The 18,189-nt window shown below is 50.4% G+C and overlaps 1 protein-coding gene across 2 annotated transcripts; it reads left to right on the top strand.

Annotated features, from left to right (window-relative positions):
- The first annotated feature begins 6,981 nt into the window (after positions 1 to 6,981).
- Irf5 (interferon regulatory factor 5) lies at positions 6,982 to 17,702 on the top strand. 2 transcript variants are annotated; one of them, XM_028762609.1, is made up of 9 exons: positions 6,982 to 7,125; positions 11,628 to 11,833; positions 14,334 to 14,523; positions 14,881 to 14,939; positions 15,419 to 15,452; positions 15,612 to 15,869; positions 16,084 to 16,476; positions 16,563 to 16,681; positions 16,914 to 17,702. In XM_028762609.1, exons 2-9 carry the CDS (start codon positions 11,639 to 11,641, stop codon positions 17,157 to 17,159), a joined length of 1,494 nt encoding a protein of 497 aa, XP_028618442.1. In that variant the 5' UTR covers positions 6,982 to 7,125; positions 11,628 to 11,638; the 3' UTR covers positions 17,160 to 17,702. The 2 variants fall into 2 exon arrangements, with proteins under 2 accessions (XP_028618442.1, XP_028618441.1); XM_028762608.1 differs by having other exon boundaries at positions 7,042 to 7,125; positions 16,545 to 16,681.
- The last annotated feature ends 487 nt before the right edge of the window (positions 17,703 to 18,189 follow it).

Genomic DNA, 18,189 nt, shown 5'->3' on the forward strand with positions numbered 1-18,189 from the left:
AGCAGTGTGTTTTGTTGCTGACAGTGTATCAATTCCATTTGACAAATGAGAACTCTGAGATGCAGAGAGACTGTACAAAAGCTAAGAGCAAGCAACTAGCATCACCAGATTGCAGTGAGAGAAGGCACTGATGTGCACTTGGCTTTTGTGCATTGGCTTTGGATCCCAGTGTTTCATTTCCCAGTTGCTGTGTACTTCTGGTAAACCACCTCCTCTTTCAGAGTCTCAGCATCTTCAGGTGAAGAGCAAGCAGACACCTGCTCTGTGCATGAGAACGAAACATGGCCTCAGGTTTAGTGAGAACAGGATGTTTGAAATATTGTCATAGGTTGATTTGTGGCCGGATTCCCCAAATTCACCCTCCAGTGCTTCAGAACACAACCATCTTTGGAGAGAGAGTCACTGAATACATAATTAGTTAAGTTGAAGTCATTAAAGGGTCCTTACTTAATACAACTATAGAAGGGAACACTGTGGGCCAAAGGTTTAGCTCAGTGGTATAGTGCTTGCCTATCACACACAAGGCCCTGGGTTTGAACCTCAGTACTGCAAAAGAGGGGGACACTTAGGTGCAGAGACATTCTCAGAGAAGACATCTTGACTTTTGAAGATCAAGACAGATGTCTGGGTAACATTTCTATGAGCAGCGGGTCATCAAAGACAGTAATGAGAATGAACAGGGTCGGGTGGGAGATTTAGCTCAGGGGTGTCTAGCAAATGCCAGACCGTGGGTTTTTATCCTTAACACTGTAAGAAGTGGGGGTGGGGTATATAGAAGGACATCAGTGGGTAAAAATACTTGCTTTGCAAGCATGAGGACCTGAAATAGAAATCCAGCACACACTTGTGGAGCGAGTGAGCCTCAGGACCTGAGTATGATGCCTGGAGTCCATGCTGCGAGAAGAGAACTAGATCCTGAAAGAAGTCCTCTGACTACAGGAGCAGCTCAGCACACTGCAGTTCCCAGTGTACATACTACATCCACACACACTCATACACACTCACACCCACATCCACACACACTCACACTTACCCACATTCACACACACATACACTCACACACACTCATACACACTTATACCCACATCCATACACACTCACACCCACATCCACACACACACTTACCCACATTCACACACACATACACTCATATACACACTCATATACACACACTCACACACTCATACACACTCACACCCACATCCACACACACTCAAACTTACTCATATTCACACACACACATACACTCACATACACACACACTCATACACACTCATACACACACCCACATCCACACACACTCATACTTACCCACATAAACATATACTCACACACACTCATATACACATACACTCATACCTACATTCACATACACACTTATACTCATACACACACTCATACACATTCACACCCTCATTCACATACATTCACATATACACACTCACATACACAGGCTCACACTCATACACTCATACTCACATTCACACACACACTCACATACACACATTCACACTCAAACACACTCATACACACTCATACACACTCATGCCCTCATTCACATAATTCACATATACACACTCATGCTTACCCACATACACTCACACACACATTCACACACATTTATACTCATATACACACTCATACACACTCACACCCACATTCACACACACTCACATATATACACTTACACACACATTCACACACATTCACACTCATACACACACTTACTCACATGCACACATTCAACACACAACAATAATCGTAAATAAAGTTTAAAATTATTCTAGCTGGGTGCACACCTTTAATCCTAGCACTCAGGAGGCAGAGGCAGGTAGATCTTGGTGTGTTCAAGGCTAGTCAGGTCTACAATAGTAAGTTTCAGGATAGCCATTCAGGATAGCCAAGGCTATGTAGAGAAACCCTGTGTAAAAAAATAATAATAATAACTTGAGTAGTGGTGCACATCTTTAATCCCAACATTCAAGAAGTAGAGAGAGGCAGATTTCTGTGAGTTTGAGGTTAACCTGATGTACATAGCTAGCTCCAGCTACATAGTGAAACTTTCTCCCCATGCCTCCCCCCAAATAAATAAAATGAAACCTACTGTTAGTTTCAAAAAAATCATCAAATTAGTTTTAAATAAATAAATAAAATTTAACCCCCTATGTATAGAGATGTAAGCTGGGGAGGGTGCCAAAATTCCTGGAGTTAATTAGCAAAGAACTCAGCTTACTTCTTCAGTAAATGGGGGCACAAATAACCCCCATGGCCTAGTGACTGCCTGCAATCAAACACATTAAGATGTCAGATGTGCTCATGTGAGTGGCATATATTGAGACCTCAGTGTGATCTTGTATTTGTCTGACTCCAAAATGATAAAATATCACTGGAGGTTCAGTTGACTTCAAAACCCAGCATCTGATTTCATCAGCTGTCCTCCTCACCCCTACCCCTGGTGAGGGGGCGGGGAAAGAGAGGCAGTATCGTGCCCACTTTAGGTGGTTTAGGATAGGCTGTTGTGTGCAAGGATCCCCCCTTCTATACTGCTGCTCTGCTCACTCCGAACCTCAGAATTGCATCAGGTACCCAGGATGGAGTAAGTTTGCCAAGACCCAAGTGGATTCAGGATGCTTGTTCGTGTCCCTGTGCCTAGTCCTGGGCACTCCTAGAATCTACTACTGCACAGCAAAGCTCTGTAGAGTTGTGAGCTGATATAGAAGCCCCTGGAAGAGGCTCTTCTTTCCATTCTCCCTGTATCTCCATCACTCAGAAATGGTTCCTGGTCAAGCATCAAGACTTGTCAGCATCTCTGTGGCTTTGGAGGTACCAGTGAGGAAAAGAAGTCTGGGAAACAGGGAAGGCTATGTCAGATGGACAGGCCCATGTGGGCAGAAGGTCTCCATAGTCTCTGGGACCTTCAGCTCCTTCATGGCTCCAGTGTGCCCAGCACAACAGATTGACTGGGCATCGGGGTCTTAGCTTAGAGAACTCTAGAAATCACTGAGGACACAGGACACTGGCCTTCAAAGAACTCAACCCTAAGTCCACTGTAGTGAGGCCTGGCAGTTTCCCCTTCCTTGTAAGCAAGAAAGGAGAGGTCCCTGGTCTGTGAGCCTTCTCAGAGGCCTTTAGCTCTCAAGTTCTCTGCTTTTTTCACTCCGAGGAAATCCTCAGCTGGTTCCTGTGGGGACAACCCAAGAACACTGCTGGAATCCCAAAAGTCCAAAGTTTACAGCCAGATTTCTTTTTCCCCTTCCTTTCCCTCTTTGCCAGATGTCTGCTTTGTGAACCACAGTGCTTCACTGGTGGCAACGGGGAGGCCCTGGCCCTTCAGGGACAGAGTCCAGCAATGGGGGAGGGAAGTTGTTTGGGGCAATGTTTATGCTGAGTTTAGCAGTTTCTAAACCTAAATTCAGGGAGTGTGGGAGGTGTGGTCATCTAACCCAGCAGAGTCTGGGTGCCTTTCTAACCTGGCCAAAGGTGGAGAGGGGGCTAACAGCAAAGCAGATCCAAGGAAGGTCCATAGGAGATGAATCCCACAGGAAAGTGAGACATCTGTACCTCAGCTGTTTAAAGACAATAATGAGAATGGCAGACCCTAGTGAAACCCCTAGGTCTGGGGTTTAAATAGGAATGTATGAGATGTCAGGAAATGCTGGAGTTTGAGTTTAGGGTGGTGGAGGCATTCCTGAAGGCTTAGGGCCAGCTTGAGCAAGGCCCAAAAAGGAGTAAAGTCAAAATGGAGTCCACTCAGGACATCACGGAGAGAAGAGATGACCAGCAAGAAAAAGGGAAGTGGCTTTTCTTTTTTTAGTGAGACAAAGAAGCAGAGAGTCAGTGCCGGGTGGCAGTGGGTGTCTGCTCAGCGTCCTCGGCCCCAGGTTGTGGGAAGAGAGACTGAGTGTGGGTTGGCAAAGGTGAGGACTTGAGGTTCAAGAAGCCCATGTGACAGTTCTAGCCGAGTGGGGAACTTCCAAATCATACCTCAGAAGGCTGAGGAGGCAGCAGTTAGTAAGAAACAGAGAGGAAGCTGGCTGCAGTGTCCACAGCCCAGGTTATAAAACTACTGGAACATTCCAAGCTACAGAGTCACCTCTACCTCTGCTCTGAGGTCTCCACTGAATTCAGGCAAAGCTGCCTGCGTGGTGCCCCTCAAAGCTCACCCAGCCCTGCTACCCAATAGGTGTTGAGCCTAATTGTCTCACCCCACAGACTGGAAGCTCCAGCAGAGCAAGTGTGGGATGAATAGATTTGTTTATCCCTCTATCCTGGCAGGTGCCTTGATGAGCATCTGACATCCTCGATATGTGACAGGGATGGGACCATTATCACTTCACAGATGGAGAACTGGCTCCAACAGAGGAGGTGTGTGTCATGTCTCACAATTCCTGGGATTTGATGCCCAATTGGACTCACGGCCTGATGTCTCACTCACTTCCCACACATCCGGTGTTTCTGACAAACAGGCCAATCCAGAGAACCTGCAAAGCCCAGGCCAGAGAAAGTGGGGTTGGGCAGCAAAGGCAGCGGGCAGTTCTCAGGCCCTATCTAAAGTGGGCTGGCCTGGAGATGACTGGAGTGTGCTTAGCTTCTCCTTAAGTCACTGTCATTTACACAGGGTTTCTTTCGGTTCCCTCTGGGGGCACAGCTTCCTCTAACTCCCTCTGTGCCTTTACTCATACCTTGGCTGTGCCCAAAGCTGACAAGGATACTTCTTATCACAAGCACATCTGTGACAGGGTCATGTCACTGGTGGGGGAGTCACCGGGCCTCCTGATGACCTCCTAGGACTATGGAGTCTTTCTGCACCCTGTTGGGCCCCTGAATGAGCAAGGGGAACTGAGATTAATTTTAAGCATCAGAGTGGGGCCTCACTTCCCCTTTGCTCGTGACAGTGCACAGGAGTCTAGAAGACCCTTCGTTCTTGGGATAGCTGGAGTTCTGCTCACTGAATGAGCACTACCCTTTTCCTTCCTCCAGAAACATGTCACTGGCTCAGGACAGTTTTTGGCTAAGGGGCTCCTTGGCAGAGAAACAGAATCTGAATGGAGCAGAATCTCTTCAAGAGCCCCATTTATCCTATGGCCTGTCACTGATGCTTAGGCCTCAGCTGCCCCAGTGCAGGCATGCACCTCCATGACTGGATCCAACCATGGTTTAAAATTTTTAAAAAATATGAAACAGAAGGATATGTGGTTCAGTGGTAAAGTTCCTAGCATATGTGAGAGGGTGATATATTCAGCGGATACAAATAATATATTTCCATTTTATATTCTGCTACAATGAGAGTCGAGGGAAATATACAGAGAGAAGGAAAAACAAAACAAACCCGCTGGATTCTCTTTGCTCATTGAAGTCTAATCCAGACATCCCTGGGAAGGCAGCAGAGGTGAAGGAAGAAGCCAAAATTCTAATTAATTAATACCATTGTATCTGTCAGCAATCCAAGGCTATAAAATGTAGAGGGTAAACAGTATGTCTACAATGTATATATTTTACTTACTAGCTAAAGTGAACAAGGGGGAGGGGCTAGCAAGATGCTGACAAGCCTGACAACATTAGTCCAATCCCTGTGTCAGGCATACAAAGAAGAGAGCTGACGCCTACAAGTTGTCCTCTTATGTGCTTATGTGCACCCACAGATATACACACAAAATACATGTAATAAAACTTTAATTTAATAACTCATTCAGAATATTTGTTTATTAAAAATATCTCTAGGACTGGAGAGATGGCTCAGTTGTTAAGAGCACCTGCTGTTCTCGCAGCAGACCTGGGTTCAGTTCTCAGCACCCACATGCCATGCTCCTAAGAGTCTCTAACTCCAGTTGCAGAGGATCCAACGCCCTCTTCTGGTCTCTGCAGGAACTTCATGTTCACGATGCACATACATGCAGACAAAATACTCATATACATAAAAAATTAAATAAATCAATAAAAAGAATTAAGATGGAAATACACACACACACACATATATATATAACATACATATATATATATAAAATCACCAAATCTCAGATCAGGAAAATCGTTTGATTCTAGGAGTTGGAGACCAGCACAGGAAACACGACTTTTTCCCTTAAAAAAAGGGTTAAAAAACCTGCCAGGCAGTGGTGGCGCAAGCCTTTAATCCCAGCACTTGGGAGGCAGAGCCTGGGGGATTTCTGAGTTCCAGGCCAGCCTGGTCCACAGAGTAAGTTCCAGGACAGCCAGGGCTACACAGAGAAACCCTGTCTCGAAAAACAAAAAACAAAAAAGTTAAAATCCAACAAACAAACACAATAATCCAGTCCATTATGCTAGGGCATAGCAGGCTTTCACTTAGTAGCAGAAACCTAAGATTTTGGGTTCCATCATCAGTAACAAATATAAAACCAACCAACCAATAACACCAAAGCTGACTCAAGGAGTAGACCTTCCTGAGAAAACCACTTAGACTATCAAATAATATGATGCTGACCCCAAACGTTGAAGAATGGGAATCAGCGAATAATGTTCCTACATGAACAGATTGTGTGAAAGTTGAGGCCAGCGTCGACAGGCCCGTGTATGGAAACAGGGGTGATGGGGGTGGGAACCCGCTCAAACGGCAAACCCAAACCATGGCGAAAGATGAGGTGGGCTTGGCAGTCACTTGGTGATTTGGAGTTGTAGGAAGGGCGAGAGGTAAGGCTGAGGAGACAGCGGCCCAGGTATGTTGAAAAGGAGCTCTCAGTCTCCTCAAAATGCCCTGGAGTGTGGCTCCATTGACGCCCGTGCGCAGCGGATCTCCAGCTCCAGGCGGGCGCAGACTAGGTGGGGACAGGCTACAGGGTGTCTGGGGACTGGGTGATGGGTGACTCTGTCTCCCCGGATTCCCGAAGGAGTCTGGCTAGGGGCCCCGAGCTGCTTGCCGACCCGAGCCTCCCTGTGGTGGGCGGTGGACGGGTCGGTGCAGGGGGCGCAGGGTTGGGGCGCAGGGTGGTGGCGAAGGGCGGGGCGGGGCGCTGCCCCGGGCGGGGGCGGCGCGATGCGGAAGTGCGGGGCGGACTGGGCGACCCGCGGGCGGCGCAGCTCGGCGAGAGCTCAGCTCGGCCGCAGCGCCAGGCCGGGGCTCCAGGCTCCCCGCGGGCGCACGGCAGACAGGTAGGTCCCGGGGCTGTGGGCTGTGCTGGGCCCCGCGCCCCGAGGGCGGTGGGAACCATCCCGGGCTACTGCCAAGCCACCGCTCCGACCCGCGGCGACCTGCTCGCCCGGGGCACCTGCCAGCAGGGCCGGCGGGGTCGGGATCCCGCTCCTCCGCGGTGGGCGACGATCGCAGGCAGCGCCGGGCCAGCGCGAACCTCTCCAAGGCGCCCGGTGCCGGGCCAGCTCGGAGTGCCGGGCTCCGGCCGCCATCGTTCCGCATGCGCGGGGAAAGTCCCGAGGGCCCGGTGGACATCCTCTCTGCGCCTCGCCGGGGTCAGGGATGCGAAGCGCCCTGTCGCAGTGTGGCGGGGACCACCGAGGAGCGAGGTTCCGACCCCGACCCTTTCCGCGCACAGCCCGTCCCTCCTTCCCGGCCACACCTCACTTTTTCGGCTAAAGAGGTTGAGGTTTCAAGCAGCCATCCCTCCCGAGGATCTTAAAGTCAAGGACAGGAATCTGTGGGAATAGAGTTTGAGGGGAGACGGTGTCAAACATAGGCGCCCCGCTCCTTGACTCGTGGCTCAAAAGGGGACGCTGATTTTCTTAGCAGTCGAGAAGAATCGGGGCGGAGGGGTGCATAATGCCTCTGAACTTAAGAAGGAAACAAGTAAGAATCGGACCGTGAAGGGAAAGTGTTAGTAGTTTGGCCGAAACGCTGACAGAGAGATGTCCCGGGCTAGCATCCGACCTCGGTGCAGGTGTCTCCCAGACCTCAGGTGTCTCTCGAACACACAAAGGACCCAGAGCGGGCACCTACTAGCAGGGTTGGAAGTGGGGGCTTTTCTGGCCTCCTGGCATAGCAGGGCGAACACGTCCCTGGCCAGAGGAGCGGACCAGGAGTCGATACTAAGCCAGCTTCCCGAGGTGCCTCCAGGGGCTGACACAGGACCCCCCACCCCAACCCCAGCGTTATGCCCCGGGTGGAGTCTGCAGGGATGATCACTAGGAAACACGGCCTGGTCTGAACCCCAAAGTGAGGATAAGGGAACAGGACCAGAAAGGATGTGGGCCGGGCAGACGGAGGCTGGAGAGCTGGAGGCCCTCTCGGGAGAACCTGTGATACAGTCTCGCTCCCTCCTCCCTAAGATCCTGGCTAAAGACTAGGGAAGAGTGGGTAGGAGACCACTCCTATTAACTAAAAGTCCTTCGGGGCTTTCCCTTGCGCCCTGGCCTTCCCCAACCTGCCCCTGGGAGGAAGCCGAGAGAGGGTTCTTCCTGCCGCACCTGCTGCCCCAGAATCTCAGCCTGTGTGCGCTGCGAAGGGGCAGGGCTCTGGGCGTGTCGCTCACCTGGAGAGGGCGGGATTTATGCTCGTGCTTAGTGCAGGTAACCCCTTGCCTTTGCCTTAACTGGGTGTAGGGTTTAGACCCAGACAATTCGAGAGACAGGAGGGCTGTGAAGCTCTGCCTCTGTAACTTCCATTATGGCAGGATCCCACCAGCCCTCCGCAGTTCTCAGTGATCTGACTGCCCAGGCAGCCTCTCCTGGGACTTCATGACCCTGGGGTGAGCTGCGGGGACTCTCCATGCCAACGGGACTCAAGGGCTGCTTCTGTGCCCCATCACCTGTGGGATGCTTCCTGAGGTCTTCAGCGGTCCATACCCATTGTGACATGGAAGGGGGGGGGTCTGTTCATCTCTCCTTCTACAGGGTTCGTAGCCAGACAGCTCAGTTGGGGTGTCAGCATTGATCTTACCCCAAACCTCCAGACCCAGAAGAGGGCAGCCATGTTTAGACACTCCAATTGAGAACTGGCAGGTCTAGGATCTGACTCAGCTCTGAGCCTTTCTTTGGGCAGGAGGGAGCTTCTGTGGGTGGATGCTGAACTTGGTCCTGCTCGGGGAAGGCTCCTGTGGATCTAGCTGCAGATGGAGCCTTCTGGCGCTAGATGAATGCACCCTCTTGCCCCTGGCAGCGGCTGCTGTGGGGATCCCTTCTCTATGTCACCACACCATCTAAAGGGACTGCCACTTCCTAACACCGAGGCCAGTGCAACAATTTCAAAACCTTTCTCTGAATTTAATTCATCATCTTCATCTTCATCATCATCATCAGGCTGACACAGAAGGCTGCAGTGGTCCTTGGTCCCTGAAGCAGGGTAGTGAGTGTTCTGTTCTTCCTGTTTATACTACTCTTGGCTGGCTGTGGGACTGTGTGTGTGTGTGTGTGAGTGTGTGTGTGTGTGTGTGTGTGTGTGTTTTCAGGATATCTTGCCTATCCTTGTGTCCACCTCCCTATGGTCAGAACTGCTGGCTGCTGGCCACATCACCCTCCATTCTCAGCTCAAGGCTGCTTTAAGCTATAAAGACATAGGTGTTACATAGGTGTTGTCAGTAGACTTGGGAGACAGGGACTGATCTAGAGGATGGGGTGGGGGTTGGTTTGCAGAGACTCTTACGGATTTTCTCTATGACCCCTCCCTCCATCAGCCCACAAGTCAGCCCAGTGAGTCAGATTTCTGAGTTGTCCCATCGGGCCACTTTCGTTTCCCTTAGGTCAGGGTGGTGGCTGGTGTAGAAAGAGGAACTAAGCCACCTCTTCTTAAGCTTGGGGGCAGGGCTGGGAGCCTTTCCATCCTCTCAGTCCAAAGCTGGCATTAATATTCATGGGTCTCAGGCAGCTGAGGCATGCACTGCTCCCAAGTCTGTAGAGGGATACTTGGCCAGCCTGGATGGGGCATATGGCAGCCACAACCCAAAAGATACTAGGTGGGGAACTGTAGGGGAAACTGAGGCTCCATGCTGCAAAACCCAAGTAAGCCCACTCAGTTTTGTTCTTTGACCTGCTGAACAAGAGATCGTCTTCTAAGGAGCTGCTGGCACAGTGGCCTCTCTCTTCACTGTCTCTGATACCCCTCCCCCCCAGTCCAAGAGTTCAAGATCAAGAATATGGGCAAGGGAAGTCAAGAGCTTCCCAGGAGGGAAGATGGGTGAGAGAGAGGGAGCTCTGGACTGCTGTAGGTTTCAGGTTCTGTCAGGAGGACAGGAAGCAGGCAGAGGGAAGGGCACCAGGGTTTCACGGGTCCTGTGGACCTAACTCTGGTGAGACAGAGACCGTGGCCTGCCAAAGTGCTTACCTTACAAGCTGTTGTAGTAGTATTTCATCTCAGTCGGGGGTTTCTACCCTGCCTTTGATCATTCAGTTCCCAGATAGAAGACACTCAGCTTTTATATCTATAATGACCCTTTAATGCACCAGAGCTGGGCAGATACCTACCCTCTGTGCCATTATGTCTGCTTCTCCATCAAGAACCCCACCATGTTCCATCTGGGCTGCTCTTAACTCCAATTGGCCAGCCCTCATGGCCATGTTCTCATGACTCACTTACCCCTTGGCGTCTTCTCCTTCCTCTACCATCTCTTCTCGCTTGTTGACCTCCTCAGACCCCAGGCCTGGGAAACAAAAGTGCCTATCTTTCTTCTGCCCAGTTTCAGGCTGCAGGCATCTTTATTCACCAATCAGGGATAATTTGGGGGGCAAGATTCCATAGCATCACTTGGGTCTGCACGAGAATCTCCCCCTCCCTGGGTTAACCAGGCCCGGATTTAGCATTACAGTACATAGCAACAGACGGGACCTCAACAGGAAGCTGTTAGAGCTTGGTCGGCGCCTCCTGCCACCATGTGTGTGGCACAGGTCTGTAAACAGGAGCGCCAAATGGATGTGAGGGAAGGGGCAGGAACCAGAAGCAAAGTCATTGATGGCTTCAGGGTGGCACCATCTAAGCCAGGTATCTGTGTCACTGGAGTGGATTAGTGAGGATTTCTATAAAGAGCTCAAGGGGAAAGAAAGCTTCATTCCTGAGAGAACTGAGGAGAAATGCCAGAGCTACACGTGATCTTAGCCAAAAAGCCAAAACCTCCAGGTCCTGAGAATGAACCCATCCCTAACCCCTCTCACACAGTTTGCTCCTGTCTAAGGCCAACTTGTGCTGGAAGCCTGAGACAAGAGTCTAGGTTAGAGGATTTGTCAGGGATGGGAAAGGACACTTTCAGGGGAAAGAAGTGGAGTAAGCTGCAGAGGAAAAAGCTGAGCAGAGACAGGACAGATAAGGCATGGTGAAATAGCCAACCCCAGAGAAGCACCCATCAATCTCACTAGCCCATCTCTATGCAAGGGAGCCAGCTTTGACTGTGGTGTGACTTCACAGAGATGGGTGGCTTGACCTGGAGAATAAGGCACCCCGGACAATTCTCTAGTGAAGCAGCAGCTGGGTACTGATCACACTCAACAATGGGTGGTCCATTGAACGAAAGTGCCCACAGCACCCATTAGCACAGGTTTCCTTCTCCCCTAGCATAGCACACAATCTGAGCGAGCTGTGACAAGAAGCTGAGGGAAAGCAGCCATGGCCTCAGACACCTAGACGGACTGGGGTGCTCATCCGTATGACCTCTCCACCCAGGGCATGGAGCATCTTGCTATCAATTTGTAGAGCTATGCTTTGCTTTCTCCCACAGAGCCCTTTGCCATGAACCAGTCAGCCCCTGGGATCCCCCCACCACCCCGCCGTGTGAGGCTGAAGCCCTGGTTGGTGGCCCAGGTAAACAGCTGCCAGTACCCAGGCCTTCAGTGGGTCAATGGAGAAAAGAAACTCTTCTATATCCCCTGGCGCCATGCCACAAGGCATGGTCCCAGCCAGGATGGAGACAACACCATCTTCAAGGTAAGCTTTGGATAAGGTGCAGCCTGGACTTCTGGGGTAGCCCCTCCCCAGGAAAGAGCCCTCTCGAGTAGAGAGAGGTACAGTCATCTCCTGCCAGCTACAGTGCTCAGGGGATCCCACACCTAGACTCAGGGACACAGGACCACCTTTTCTAGTTTGTAGCCTAGAGCAAGATGGAGATGGAAGGTCTCCAGGAGGCCATCCTGTAACTCCGTGTCGGACTCCTTGCTCTTGATTTACTGTCACACAGGACTACACATGACACATACTATACCACATGCACTAAATGACGTAACCCACTCGTCTTTCGGTTTGGGTCTGGGTTTTGTGTCAGGGTCTCACTATATAATGCCCAGCTGACCAGACTCGCCTGAGTAGTTAAAGGCTAGCTTGACTTGTCATCTTCCTGCCTCAGTTTCCCAAGCGCTGAGATTATAGACATGTACCACCATGTCCAACAAACCCTAATCCTGAACAGGCCCTGCTACAATAGTTTTACAACAGAATATATAATGTTTAAGGTTTCTATATAGGTATATGATAGGCGAAATTGGAATCTAGTCACATTTAAGAACGTTTAAATATGGCTTGAGATAGGGTCTCCCTATATATTGCTGGTCGGTCTGGAATTCACTATGTAGATTAGAATGGCCTTAAACTTGTGGCAGTCCCCCTACCTGTCCCTCCAGAGTGTTGAGATTAAGCAGGTGCCACCATGCCTAGCTAACTTTTCAAAGAACTCTTTGTGCTAGGGATCAAGGCTATCCTTGCTCATGCTATGACACATTTCTCACTAAGGGACAACCCCACCCCCATACTTTATTTATTTATTATTTTATATTTCCTGAAACATTCTCACATAGCCCAGGCTGGCCTCAAACTTGTTATGTAGCTGCTTCTGGCCTTGAACTTCTGATATTCTGCCTGCCTCCATCTCTGAAGTGCTTGGATGGATTACAGATATTCACCAAGACACTCAGCCCATTTTTTTTTTTATATTTTTATTTACTTATTTATGGGGAGTGTGCAGACACCACAGTATGTGTGGAGGTCAGAGGTCACCCTGGAAGAGATGGTTCTCTCCTTCCACAGTTTGAGTTCCAGGGATCAAACTTAAGTTGTCAGACATGGTGGCAAGTGCCTTTATGTGTAGAGCCATTTCACGGGCCCACACATACTCGTTTGTAACTGGTGTCTTTTCCCCCAATGTCAGGATGAGCTTTCCTCTCCAAGAAACATCCGCTTCACTTTTTGTGACCATTGAATAACCCACCGGAAGGATTCAGTATAACTCAGACACCCAGTCCCAGTTTCTGTACACTTCAGACTGTTCTAGATTGTGGTTCCGTGCATGACTTCTCCTAAATTCTACCCTTTGTTTTAATGGTCAGATTAAATGGTCTAGCATTCAGAGTTTAATAAAATTGTTAGCCCAAAGAGATGCTGATTTAAAAAACTTTGGAATCTTCTTTTTTTAGCCTTTGAACTTAATCCTTACCACAATGTGTGTGGATGTTTCTATATTCTATATAGTTCTATCAAAATTAAGTTGCTAGTTTAAAGAGAAGACACACTTATAATCCTGGCATCACCAAACTGTCATGCAAAAATAAGATCAATTAGGAGTGAGGGTCAGAGGTTAGGAGGCTGTGCTTAGCAAGTGTGAGGTTCTGTTCCATCACTAACATAACAACAACAATAACAATAATGTTGATGATAGTTGGGCTGGAGGCACAGGCCCTATAATCCCAGCACTTGGGGAAATAGAGACAAGTGGATCAAGAGTTCAAGGCCATCCTTGGCCATTTAGCAAGTTTGCAACCAGCTTGGGCTACATTAGGCACTGTCTCTAAAGAACAGAAGAAGGAGAAGGAGAAAAAGAAGAAGAGGAGGAGGAGGAGGAGAGGAGGAGAAGAGGAAGAGGAAGAGAGGAGGAAGACAGGAGGAGGAGGAAGAAGAGGAAGAGGAGGAGGAAGAGAAAGAAAAAGAAGAAGAAGAAGAGGAGGAGGAGGAGGAAGAGGAGGAGGAGAAGAGGAGGAAGAAGAAGATGACAACAACAACAAAGCCACAAGAATAACACTGATCATTGATGCATACCTACGTGTGGGTAGAGTTCAGAGTACCTTAAAGGTGTTGACTTCTTGAATCTTCTCAGGTACAATCAAGGAGGATCCAAACAGAGGCAACTCCATTTGGTCTGCCTGGCTTCAAACTCAGCCTGGCTCCAAGCCACAAGCTCTCTTCTTTAACTTGTTTTCTCATGTCCCTTTGAGATTGTACCTCTTTGCCCTCCTAGCAGCAGTGAGTAGAATTCATTGAGTTTGTCTCAACTTGGAGGGTTGGACAAGGTCTGGTCTTATCCAAGTAATGAGCCTGTCTGGCAAGGCTTAGCTTGGTGGCCAAAATTCTTAGCATTGACCTCTATACGACAAGAGAGTTGCTAGGGCCTCAGTGACAGTTAAGGTCCCCTGTAATCCGCAGCCCTCTTTTCCTTCCATAGGCCTGGGCTAAAGAGACAGGGAAGTACACAGAAGGGGTGGATGAGGCTGACCCAGCCAAGTGGAAGGCCAATCTGCGCTGTGCCCTTAACAAAAGCCGTGACTTCCAGCTCTTCTATGATGGCCCTCGAGACATGCCACCTCAGCCCTACAAGATCTACAAGGTCTGCTCCAATGGCCCTACTCCTACAGGTACAATGCCTGGCCCTGTGTGACCACCTGGAAAGCTGTGACCTCTGGGTGCAGGAAAACCCAAGGACCCTCCAGGGTGCGCCGCGGGGGCTGTGCTAGCTCATCCCCCAGGACACCTGGCTCTGGGTGCTTCTTCCTTACCCTTGCCCCTGCTCTGGGTCTTGGCTTCAGGGGAGGTCTTTGTCTGCTGCTTCTTGATGCCAGCTCTTTGACTCACCCGTATATGGGCAGCTTCATGGCTGACATGGAACCCCAGGAGTTTGGGCAATCTCTGGCTGCTCAGACGGAGCCACAGCCAGCTCTGGCTCCCGTGTTATCACTGACTTCCTGCTTTGCTCTCTCTCCCTCCTCTCGCAGAGTCCCAGCCCACTGATGATTACGCTCTGGGAGAAGAGGAGGAGGAGGAAGAGGAAGAGGTGTGTGGGGATGAGTTGTGGGGAGGGGCTGCACTCATCAAGCTCCTGTACTCAGTAAGCTCTGATGAGGCCGGCCATGGTGGGCTCTGCTGCCCTGCCCTGCCTTAGGATTGAGCACACCCTTCCTCTGTAGCCCACTGTCCTCTACAGCTCTTCTTTGAGTCGTCCTTTGATGGTTCTGAAGGAGAAGAACAGAGTCGCCATCTTGTCCCTCCTAAGGCTTTATTGTTGCATAGTGTGTCACATGTCTGCCTGACCACCACAACAGTTGGGCGTGGTGGGTGGCACTGCCTGCAGAATGCACATTTGGAAATGGGGACACCAACAGCTTTCATGACCTGTTGAGGATGGCAGATCTGGGGTCAGCGGTGGAGGCTGAGGGGTTGCCTTTTGTTTTTTGAATATCGCTTCCTCAGCATCAGACTGATTTAATAACTTGTCCTTCCTTCCCTCCTCCTTCGCCCGGGTCTTCCCTTCAGCTCCAGAAAATGCTACCAGGCCTGAGCATCACAGGTGGGGCTGGGCAATGGTGTGGTTGGGGGTGGGCATGTAGCGTAAGAAGCGATGGGTGTTCCAGGAACTTGAGAGGGCACTGAGAGGCTCTGGGAGGCAGGCCTGGGAGATAGTTCTAAGAGGTGGCATTAACAGCTGTATCCACTCCATCCTCTGCAGAACCTGTGCTACCTGGGCCTCCCATAGCACCATATTCCTTACCCAAAGAAGACACCAAGTGGCCACCTGCTCTCCAGCCACCTGTAGGGCTGGGTCCCCCTGCCCCAGACCCAAATCTCCTGGCCCCTCCTTCTGGAAATCCTGCTGGCTTCGGGCAGCTTCTCCCTGAGGTCCTGGAACCCGGACCTCTGGCTCCCAGCCAGCCCCCTGCAGAACAACTCTTGCCTGACCTGCTGATCAGCCCCCACATGTTGCCTTGTAAGGACCTTGGTGGGCCAGGCAGGTTGGCAGGGCAGAGTAGTGGGGATGGAGCAGGGTTGCATGGAAGGAGGGTGGTGAAGAAAATAAGCTTTTAGGCCAACCTTCCTAGATCCAGGATGAACCAGGGAGGCTGGGGAAGCCGGGCCTACCAGCTGACTGATGAATAGCCATGGGGCTCACAACCAGGGCAACCTGATTCTCTGTTTCACAGTGACCGACCTAGAGATCAAGTTCCAGTACCGGGGGCGTCCACCCCGGTCCCTCACCATCAGCAACCCACAAGGTTGTAGGCTCTTCTACAGCCAGCTAGAGGCTACCCAGGAGCAAGTGGAACTCTTTGGCCCTGTGACCCTGGAGCAAGTGCGCTTCCCTAGCCCAGAGGACATCCCCAGTGACAAACAGCGTTTCTATACGAACCAGCTGCTAGATGTCCTGGACCGTGGGCTCATCCTGCAGCTGCAGGGCCAGGACCTGTACGCCATCCGTTTGTGCCAGTGTAAGGTGTTCTGGAGTGGGCCCTGCGCCTTGGCCCATGGCTCCTGCCCTAACCCCATCCAGAGGGAAGTCAAGACAAAGCTCTTTAGCCTAGAGCAGTTTCTCAACGGTGAGGTCTGTTCTGTGCTCCTCCTGGCTGCTCTTCACTCAGGATAGGGTAGTAACCTCTAACTAAAGGCCTTAATCTTGATGCAGAACTCATCCTGTTCCAGAAGGGCCAAACCAATACCCCACCACCTTTTGAGATCTTCTTTTGCTTTGGAGAAGAATGGCCTGACCTCAAACCCCGAGAGAAGAAGCTCATTACTGTACAGGTATGTTCCTAGCCGGTTCTGATGTAGCTTGGATATTAGGAGATATGGGGCTGGGCCCTTGGCCCAAGGGCGAGGTGGGGCCATCCAGGCCATGAGAAATTGGTTGCTAGGGCTAGAGGAGACTCTCTACCATCTGCTTCTGGATGTCTCCAAGCCCAGCTGAGTCCCAGCTTGGTTGAAGAGCCCGGGCACAATTCTCCTTGTCCTAAGGAGTCTTCCCTTTGCTTCCCAGGTGGTACCCGTTGCAGCTCGGTTGCTGCTGGAGATGTTCTCAGGGGAACTTTCTTGGTCGGCAGACAGCATTCGGCTGCAGATCTCAAACCCGGATCTCAAAGACCACATGGTAGAGCAGTTCAAAGAGCTGCATCACATCTGGCAGTCCCAGCAGCGGTTGCAGCCCATGGTCCAGGCCCCTCCTGTGGCAGGCCTTGATGCTGGCCAGGGGCCCTGGCCCATGCACCCAGTTGGCATGCAGTAATGAGGCTACAGATAGTGGCTGACTTGAACTTCCTAGGGGAGCCGTGTAGACTGATATAGCAATGTAATAGCCCCAGCAGGCCTAGTTGGCTGCAGGGTTCTGAGTCTCCTGGAAGCAGTCAGGGTAACAAGGACATAGAAGAGAGGCCTGAGGTTACATTTTCCCTAAACATTTTCTATGTGAGCACCACCTTCTGGTGATTTCTTTAATATGCCTGGCTCTGAAGAAATGAAGCCAGCAGCCCCAGTGGGAGGGAGGGAACATCACTAGCCTGAGGCCTTCAATACACAGGTCCAATTACCCCAGGGTAGCCAACTTTTAAGGTTATCCCAATCCCTCGAGCAAAACCTGTCAAGGAGTGTTGTGGGGCTTGTGTAGAGAGTGGGCCTGATTTGGGGGTTCCCTAGTTTGAATCTTCTCATCATGCTTGTGACAAGGATTTTGCCAGGCATTTAGGGCTGACAGCTACCCTCCTTCAGAGTTTAAGAAGCTGGGACAGAAAGAATTTAATATATTTTTGGATTAATAAATGTTAAAAGCAGGTTTGCCTGTTTATTGACTGTTTCCAGTGCCAGTGGCTTCTGTTGTCCTGAACTGTCCAGCTGTCAGTCAGCTGGCCTCAGCACCTGTTCTCTGGCAGTGGTGCCTGGCACAGGAGCTGGGGAGGCCCTGCTTTCCTGTCAGTGAGTCAACCTGGCCTTCACACTCACCTGGCTGGTTTAGCTTTCAAGGAGGAAGCAGACTGAGACAAATGTGGAATTCTGAATGTGTGCTGTCTAAAAACTGTCCAAACCTTCCCATAAGAGAATGAAGAAATAATAATTGGGGTTCTAGCCGCACTTCAGGCCATCAAAACCTGGAATTTTTTTTTTAATTTAATTTTCTTTTCTTGAGGCCAGACTGGCCTTAAACTTGTGGTATTAACTGAAGCTGCCTTTGAACTCCTGATCTCTGTCCTTGCCTCTGTTTCCTAAAGTGGCTAATCTAGTAGCCTAAGTGGTAGAGGGCTTGCCTAGCAATGCACAAGGCC

The sequence above is a fragment of the Grammomys surdaster genome, unplaced genomic scaffold, assembly GCF_004785775.1.
Source record: "Grammomys surdaster isolate TR1022 unplaced genomic scaffold, NIH_TR_1.0 134, whole genome shotgun sequence".
Classification (NCBI taxonomy): domain Eukaryota; kingdom Metazoa; phylum Chordata; class Mammalia; order Rodentia; family Muridae; genus Grammomys; species Grammomys surdaster.

Bases quoted from the DNA above. Each gene is read 5' to 3' on its own strand.
- Irf5 (XM_028762608.1), top strand. From the start codon at position 11,639: ATGAACCAGTCAGCCCCTGGGATCCCCCCACCACCCCGCCGTGTGAGG. The intron at 14,524-14,880 runs GTACAATGCCTG...CTCCTCTCGCAG, and splicing joins CAATGGCCCTACTCCTACAG to AGTCCCAGCCCACTGATGAT. The intron at 16,682-16,913 runs GTATGTTCCTAG...TTTGCTTCCCAG, and splicing joins AGAAGCTCATTACTGTACAG to GTGGTACCCGTTGCAGCTCG.